This window comes from Cardiocondyla obscurior, linkage group LG01 (genome assembly GCF_019399895.1).
Source record: "Cardiocondyla obscurior isolate alpha-2009 linkage group LG01, Cobs3.1, whole genome shotgun sequence".
In the NCBI taxonomy this organism is placed as follows: domain Eukaryota; kingdom Metazoa; phylum Arthropoda; class Insecta; order Hymenoptera; family Formicidae; genus Cardiocondyla; species Cardiocondyla obscurior.
In genome coordinates, this window is record NC_091864.1 from 4,304,804 (window position 1) to 4,313,537 (window position 8,734).

The 8,734-nt window shown below is 41.1% G+C and overlaps 1 protein-coding gene across 1 annotated transcript; it reads left to right on the forward strand.

The window, feature by feature from the left end:
- The first annotated feature begins 2,621 nt into the window (after positions 1 to 2,621).
- On the forward strand, positions 2,622 to 7,383 carry LOC139113247 (uncharacterized). Its single transcript, XM_070674664.1, has 2 exons — positions 2,622 to 2,973; positions 3,494 to 7,383. The coding sequence occupies exons 1-2, from the start codon at positions 2,622 to 2,624 to the stop codon at positions 7,381 to 7,383; spliced, it is 4,242 nt and encodes a 1,413-aa protein (XP_070530765.1).
- The last annotated feature ends 1,351 nt before the right edge of the window (positions 7,384 to 8,734 follow it).

Consider the following 8,734-nt stretch of genomic DNA (forward strand, 5'->3'; position numbering starts at 1 on the left):
ACGTTGTAAATTTTCAAAAATATTTTTTTTCGTTTTTTGGCCATATCTCGGCTGCTGGTGAAAATAGAAGGCTCGGAATAGGCCCGTATGCATCTTTTCTAAATGCCGCACAACGTCATGTTGCCAAATTTAAAAAATATTTTTTTTCGTTTTTTGGCCATATTTCGGCTTCTGATGAAAAAAAAGGCTCCAAATAGTCTTGAATTCATTTATTTTTAATGCCGCACAATGCTACGTTGTAAAATTTCAAAAATATTTTTTTTCGTTTTTTGGCCATATCTCGGCTGCTGGTAAAAATAGAAGGCTCGGAATAGGCCCGTATGCATCTTTTTTAATTGCCGCACAATGTTTTGTTGCCAAATTTCAAAAATATTTTTTTGTTTTTTGGCCATATCTCGGCTGCTGGTGAAAATAAAAGCTCGAAATAGGCCCGTATGCATTTTTTTTAATTGCCGCACAATGCTACGTTGTAAAATTTCAAAAATATTTTTTTTCGTTTTTTGGCCATATCTCGGCTGCTGGTGAAAATACAAAGTTCGGAATAGTCCCGTATGCATCTATTTTTAGTTGCGCACAATGCTACGTTGCAAAATTTCAAAAATATTTTTTTTCGTTTTTTGGCCATATCACGGCTGCTGGTAAAAATAGAAGGCTCGGAATAGGCCCGTATGCATCTTTTTTAATTGCCGCACAATGTTTTGTTGCCAAATTTCAAAAATATTTTTTTTTGTTTTTTGGCCATATCTCGGCTGCTGGTGAAAATAAAAAGCTCGAAATAGGCCCGTATGCATTTTTTTTAATTGCCGCACAATGCTACGTTGTAAAATTTCAAAAATATTTTTTTTCGTTTTTTGGCCATATCTCGGCTGCTGGTGAAAATACAAAGTTCGGAATAGTCCCGTATGCATCTATTTTTAGTTGCGCACAATGCTACGTTGCAAAATTTCAAAAATATTTTTTTTTGTTTTTTGGCAATATCTCGGCTTTTGATGAATATAAAAGGCTCGAAATAGGCCCGAATGCATTCATTTTGAATGCCGCACAATGCTATGTTGCAAAATTTCAAAAATATTTTATTACGTTTTTTGGCCATATTTCGGCTGCTGGTGAAAATAGAAAGCTCGAAATAGGCCCGTATGCATCTTTTTTAAATGCCGCACAACGTCATGTTGCCAAATTTAAAAAATATTTTTTTTTGTTTTTTGGCCATATCTCGGTTGCTGGTGAAAATAGAAGGCTCGGAATAGTCCCGTATGCATCTCCTTTAAATGCCGCACAATGTTATGTTGCCAAATTTCAAAAATATTTTTTTTCGTTTTTTGGCCATATCACGGCTGCTGGTGAAAATACAAAGTTTGGAATAGTCCCGTATGCATCTATTTTTAGTTGCGCACAATGCTACGTTGCAAAATTTCAAAAAAATTTTGTTTTTTGTTTTTCGGCAATATCTCGGCTTTTGATGAATATAAAAGGTTCGGAATAGGCCCGAATGCATTCATTTTGATTGCCGCACAATGCTATGTTGCAAAATTTTAAAAATATTTTATTTTGTTTTTTGGCCATATTTCAGCTGCTGGTGAAAATAAAAAGCTCGGAATAGGCCCGTATGCATCTTTTTTAATTGCCGCACAATGCTACGTTGTAAATTTTCAAAAATATTTTTTTTTGTTTTTTGGCCATATCTCGGCTTCTGATAAATATAAAGGGCTTGGAATAGGCCCGAATGCATCTATTTTGAATGCCGCACAATGCTATGTTGCAAAATTTCAAAAATAATTTTTTTTGTTTTTTGGCCACTTCTCGGCTGCTGGTAAAAATAGAAGGCTCGGAATAAGCCCGTATGCATCTTTTTTAATTGCCGCACAATGCTACGTTGTAAATTTTCAAAAATATTATTTTTCGTTTTTTGAATATATTCCGGCTGCTGGTGAAAATAGAAGGCTTGGAATAGGCCCGTATGCATCTCCTTTAAATGCCGCACAATGCTATGTTGCAAAATTTCAAAAATATTTTTGTTTTTTGGCCATATCTCGGCTGCTGGTGAAAATAAAAGGCTCGGAGTAGGCCTGTATGCATCTTTTTTAATTGCCGCACAATGCTATGTTGCAAAATTTCAAAAATATTTTTTTTGATTTTTTGGCCATATCTCGGCTGCTGGTAAAAATAGAGGGCTCGGAATAGGCCCGTATGCATCTTTTTTAATTGCTGCACAAGTGAACAACGCATTAACGGATCTTAAGAGTTATTGGCAGGAATTTTATTCAACGGATTTGGAAATCAGTGTTCTTGACTCAGCAGCTACGGATCCTTATATCACCAAGGATATCATACAGAGCGTAGAAACTGATTTCCGCAATGCTCGAGATGAATTAACCACTATGCTGACGGAGATTGAAGGAAATATCTAATCTATAGCGTCAACTTCAACGCTTACTATGGATTCTGAGACAAATAAGAGTGAGACAAGCAAACTTCCCAAACTGACGGAAGTGAGCTTCTCAGGAAAGAGTGAAGATTGGGATGCTTTCAGCGCCTATTTCACTTCTACGATCCACGAGCGCGCTAATTTGTCCGAACTAGACTAATTCAGATATTTGCTGGCCAGTTTACCGGATGAGGTCATGCGAACGATAGCTCATCTGCCTCTTAAAGGAGATAATTATCCCATCGCGTGGAAAAAACTGCGAGATACTTATGATAAGCCTTGCTACCAGCTGAATTTGTTGCTAGACAAACTAGCTGAACTGCAGCCTATCAAAGTCTTGAATGCAGATTCACTAGATTCAAGAGTTAAAGCGATACACCTTACATTTTTCGCGATGAGAAAATTAACGCAGTCGGACACCGATTTAATAGAAGCTCTGATGTGTCACCGTCTGTTGCAGACTCTTGACATGGAAACTCGAAAACTTTGGGAGGAGCAGCTTGCTTATCGAGAGAGTCAAACGGGATCTGTAAGGACAGAAACTGGAGGTCAGTCTACTGCCGCTTCTCCGTATCCAAAAATGGTTGATTTGGTCAGCTGGCTGAATTGCCGTCGAGATGGATTAAGATCCATAAAAGGCTGTGGTACAATAGAGAGGAGTTGTGTTAAAACAAGTTTGAAAGGAAAGGCCGCGAGAGCGTTTTATGCAGCAACTAAATCATTACCTAGCAAAATAAAAAGGCGTTGCGGGCTATGTTCGCAAGAACACTTTATAGGGGCATGCCCAGAGTTAAAAAAAAAAAAATCTCAAGGGTCGACGCGATGAGGCTCGCAGATTAAAGCTCTGCTTTAATTGTTTAGGAGCCCATGCTTTCAAGAATTGTAAATCTACCCGGCGTTGCGAAACTTGTAAACGGGATCATCATTCCTTGTTGCACGTGGATATTGTTCCTACTACCTCAACTGAAAAGTCTATTATGCAAACTGAGAAGACGCAGGCATGACTGGACGTAGACATGTGGCATTTGACTACCTTGTCTAGTGTACGCTGTGTTTTATTGCCAACAGCTCGAGCATATATTAGTGATGCTAATGGTGAATGTATACCATTTAGAGCTTTATTGGATCAAGGTTCACAAGCCTCATTTATAACTGAGACTATGGCGCAAACGTTATTACTTCTTCGCAGAAGGGTACATATTCCGCTCTGCGGAATAGGAGCTGTCAAAGCACGTACAGTGAGAGCTGTGATGAGCGTAACATTACACTCCCAGTATAACAAATTTTTCCAGTTGAATTGTGAGTTATTAATATTGCCTAAATTAACTGGACTGTTACCTCCAACAGGAGTACATATTGTTCGCCACAATTTTTACGACAATCTAGATTTGGCTAACCTTCATTATCATGAGTCGGCTAAAATTGATGTATTATTGGGAGCAACTGTTTATAATGCGGTAATTTGTAGTGGAGTAATGCGAAGACCTGACACAGGACTCATAGCTCAGGAAACACTGTTAGGATGGATTGTGTCAGGCGCTGCAGAGTCAAGTCGTTCATGGCGGGCGGAACATATTAATAGTAAAACAACTATCGCAATGCTTTGCGTCGCGGAGGAAGAGCTGAGGCAAGCATTACAAAGACTATGGACGTTAGAGGAAATCGAAGGAGTTACTTCGCGGTTAAGTCCTGAGGATGAAAAATGTGAGGAAATATTTAAAACCGGGCATTCTCGCAACGAGGAAGGCCGTTACACAGTCCGATTGCCTTTTGTTTGTGAACCCACGGAGACAGCTCAGGTGACAAAACTAATAGCACAGCGTTCTCTAGCTGCTCTAGAGAGACGACTATCTCACAATCTGAGGTTAAAGGAAGAATACTTTCGTTTTATGCATACTTATGAATTGATGGGACATATGGAACGTATACCTCGGGAAGAACTTCCTATTGCACGAGGATGGTATTTGCCTCATCACGCGGTTGTACAAGAAAAGCCGACATGGAAGATTCGTGTAGTTTTCGATGCTTCACGGAAAACAATGGATCGTCATAGCCTCAATCATTTTTTAATGTCCGGGCCTCCATTACAGAACGACTTAACATTAATACTCACAAATTGGAGACGATATCTGTATGTATATTGTACAGATATAGTGAAAATGTTCCGGCAGATTATCCTGCATAAAGATGATCGGGATTTCCAACGTATAATCTGGTATCAGAAGGATGGGGGACCACCTATAGAATACAGATTGACTACCGTAACATACGGTATGTGTTGCGCCCCGTACCTTGCGATACGAACTCTTCATCAGTTAGTAGAAGATAAAGGCGCACGATTTCCAAGAGGCGCCAGATGCCTACGCTATCAAGCCTTTGTCGACGACATCTTTGGAGGTGCTGATCACCTCAAGGAAGCAAGAGATGAACGAGACGAACTGATTTCACTACTGAGAACGGCTGGATTTAAGCTCGATAAATGGTCAGCTAACCACCAACTTCTTATTCCTGAAGGGCTTAGGATGCAAAAACAGGCTAATGATATGGTTAACATAGAATATCCAGATACAGTGAGCGCTTTGGGACTTCAGTGGAACCAATCATCAGATCAGTTTGGTTACAACAAGGAAAGGTTAGAGCAGAACCCTGTCTGTAGCAAGCGGACGGCATTATCTTGCCTTTCGAAATTATTTGATCCCTTAGGTTGGCTGTCGCCAGTAACCATCGTGGGTAAGATTCTTTTGCAAGACTTGTGGATAGCAAAAGTGGATTGGGATGAAGAATTAAACGAGCCTCAAGCCCGAGAATGGAGAGATTTCCACAACTCATTGCACTGCTTAAGTAACATTAAAATTGACAGGTGGTTGAGATTTACGCCAGGTAGTAAGGTAGAGTTGCACGGATTCGCAGATGCTTCAGTCAGAGCATATGCAGCTGTGGTATATGCACGATCCATATCTGAGGACGAAACTGTGCATGTAAATATAATAGCAGCAAAAGCGAAACTAAGTCCGATAAAAACGGTCTGCATACCGAATTTGGAGCTTTGTGGAGCAACTCTATTGGTACGATTATTGAGTCATCTACGGAAACTTGATTTCCTAAAGGAGTTGCCTGTAACCGCCTGGAGCGACAGCCAGATTACTCTCTCATGGATAAAGGAACATCCTAGTAAATGGAAGCAATTTGTCGCAAATCGTGCATCGTATATACAAACACAGCTTCCAGAAGCACGATGGTGTCATGTGCCTTCAAAACAGAACCCTGCCGATCTAGCCACACGAGGCTTAAGGGCAGGAGAATTATCTCAAACACAATTATGGTGGCGCGGGCCATTTTGGCTATCACAAGAACGAGAGCATTGGCCTGATCAAAGACAACCCACGGTCGATATGGATAACTTAGCTCAAGCTTTTTCATTGCAGGAAGCTGATCCTGAAATGGAGTCTGAGGGAAACGTTCTATTAGAGCGATTTTCCACGTTAAATAGAGCAGTTCGAGTTACTGCTCAATGCTTCAGATTTATGGAGAATCTTCGACGACGAAGGCAGGAAGAAACAATTGTGTGTAGTCATCTAACAGTAGATGAACTGACAAAGGCTCGACATGCTTTGATCAAGTGCTCTCAGAGAATAGATTTCTTCAAAGATATCCAAGCTTTACATCGAGATGGAGTTGTATCAAAAAATTCTCGGTTAAGGAGATTGAATCCATATTTAGATCAAGATGGTTTACTGAGGATAAATGGAAGGCTTCGTCACAGCAATCTCCTGCATGACGCTAAATATCCGCCTATACTTTCAAAGAATTCGAATTTATCAACGTTATATGTGCGTCATGCGCATCAGGACTGTTGGCACGGTGGAATTTCACTTACGCTATCGACCTTGCGAGCTCATGTTTGGGTCATAGATGGGGCTAATTTAGTACGAAAAGTTGTGCGCAATTGTACCAAATGTGGTCGTTTTCGCTCGCTACCCATGTCACAACAAATGGGAAATCTGCCTGCTCCACGCGTTAATCTAAGTCGTCCTTTTTCAGATAGCGGAGTAGATTATGCCAGTCCGATCTCTTTACGACGGAGTTCTGGCCGTGGTCAATCAGCGTGCAAGGGATACATAGCATTGTTTATTTGTTTAGCTACCAAGGCTGTCCATTTAGAAGCTGTTGGGGATCTGAGTACCGAAGCGTTCCTGGGTGCATTTAGACGATTCGTAAGACACAGAGGCGTCTGTAAAACGTTATATTCGGACAATGGGACTAATTTCAGAGGAGCTGATGTCGAGTTACGCAAGATGTACAATGAATACTCAATCTTTTATCATGCTGTGGCTGAACACCTTGCTTCTCGCGGAACCGATTGGAAATTCATTCCGCCTCGAGCTCCGCACTTCGGCGGACTCTGGGAGGCTGGAGTCAAAAACATGAAAAAACATTTAATCAAGGTTGTTGGCGACCACAGGTTGACATTCGAAGAGCTGAGCACAGCATTAGTGCAAATAGAGGCGTGCATGAACTCCCGCCCTCTTTATCCACTCTCTGGAGATCCAGCTGATCTGGAAGCGCTCACGCCAGCGCATTTTCTTACAGGGAGTACCTCCACCCTCATACCTGAGCCTAACGCACCTGATGTGCCTGAGAATCGGCTGTCCCGATACCAACTTCTCCAAAGAATAAAGACACACTACTGGAAACGCTGGTCCCACGAATATCTAACCACCCTTCAAGAGAGAAATAAGTGGCAAAGAGACGCTAGTAATGTGAAGGTGGGTCAATTGGTTGCAATCAAGAAAGACGGATTACCTCCTACCAAATGGGCATTAGCACGAATACTAGAAGTTCATCCAGGCTCTGATAACAGAGTCAGAGTGGTGATTTTAAAAACGCAGAGTTCAACGATAAAGAGGCCCATTGTGAAATTAGTACCTTTGGTAGACACTGTCAACCAGGATGCTTAGTGCACCAATGAAAGTAGGACTACATTGATTTAACAACTTGGAATTGCTGCGAGATCTATTTCGTCGCTGACGAGGCGGGCGGTATGTTCGGAATAGAAGATTGCAAACACCTTTATATTTCGCGGTCATAGTTTTTTTGAATGCCGCCTGCTGCGTCGCCTAATTGGCGCTGTTGTCGCAAAATAGTGGAGGAAGAAAAGAAGGCCGAAGTAATAACGTACGAGCTGCACTGCACGACAGACGGTTCCTTTTCTTCGGTATATTGTGCTCAGAAATTGCGAGAGTGCTAGGTGAAAAAGCCGCCAACTGAGCGAGGAGAGGTCTGTTGCCTGAAAGGCCGCTATTCGGCAATTATATTCGGGCGTGATTCATAATTAACTGAATAAGAGAAAGAGGTGAAATTTGCGAGCTGATCTCGCTGCCATATTCGGCACGTGGCAACGGCCACCATTACGGCCCCGCGCCTCACTCAGGATCGAATATCTGGACTTACAAGGTAGGATTTTCTGTAACTGTGAGAACTGTAATTTGAAAGTTGGCTTTTCCCTCCTCCCACGCTGGGGGAGGGTTTTTATGCCGTAAATAAAGAACTGATTTTTGTGTCTGAAATGCCGTCATTGTGATTTTACCTAGCCTGCGATCCACTATCCGTCCGGTTCGAGAAATTATACAGTCCACTAGAACATCTGTGCTCTATCATTAATTTAAGAAAACAGTACCTTATATAGCCCGAGGCAGGATTGGCGGCGCTGTTCCCATGACGAAAATCATCGTCGATGTCTAAAACGTTCGCCAGCAAACTCTTACTGCTTCTCTCCTGTAGCTCCATCTCTTTCATCCGATTAGCCATGAGAATGGTCTTCTTTGTGATCTTCTTGCCCGGCCGACTCATGCGCAGCACACACGATAGCCATTGTAGAAACAATAATCTCACCTGCGTGAACATTAAATTATTATCTCGTTAAAGTTTGGAAACTACATCACATTTTGTATCGCCGTTCTAACAAAAATGCATCCCAACTTTATTTATCGCCGTATTTCGCAGCGAGAACAAATTAAAAAAAAAAAAAAAGAAAAATAAAACATTATTCGGAAATTGGAAACAATAGAATTTTTTAAAAATGACGTCAACATCATATTCATATTTGAATACTTTCACGGGATTTGAAACATGCAGTTTAAATTATACCCGAGTGGAAATACATCTAGTTAATCTGTTGAATTGTCATTTAAAAAAGAAAAAAGAAACAAAATCTGTCTAGCATCGGTCGTCTAGTCACTGTCCAGCGCGGATCATGTATCTCAATAGATATCTATACGTTTTTTGCCGCGTGCTTGTTTACTGTTTTGG

Coding starts and splice junctions, on each gene's coding strand:
- LOC139113247 (XM_070674664.1), top strand. CDS start 2,622: ATGCGAACGATAGCTCATCTGCCTCTTAAAGGAGATAATTATCCCATC. Junction 2,974..3,493: donor TGTAAGGACAGAAACTGGAG/GTCAGTCTACTG, acceptor TATTGCCAACAG/CTCGAGCATATATTAGTGAT.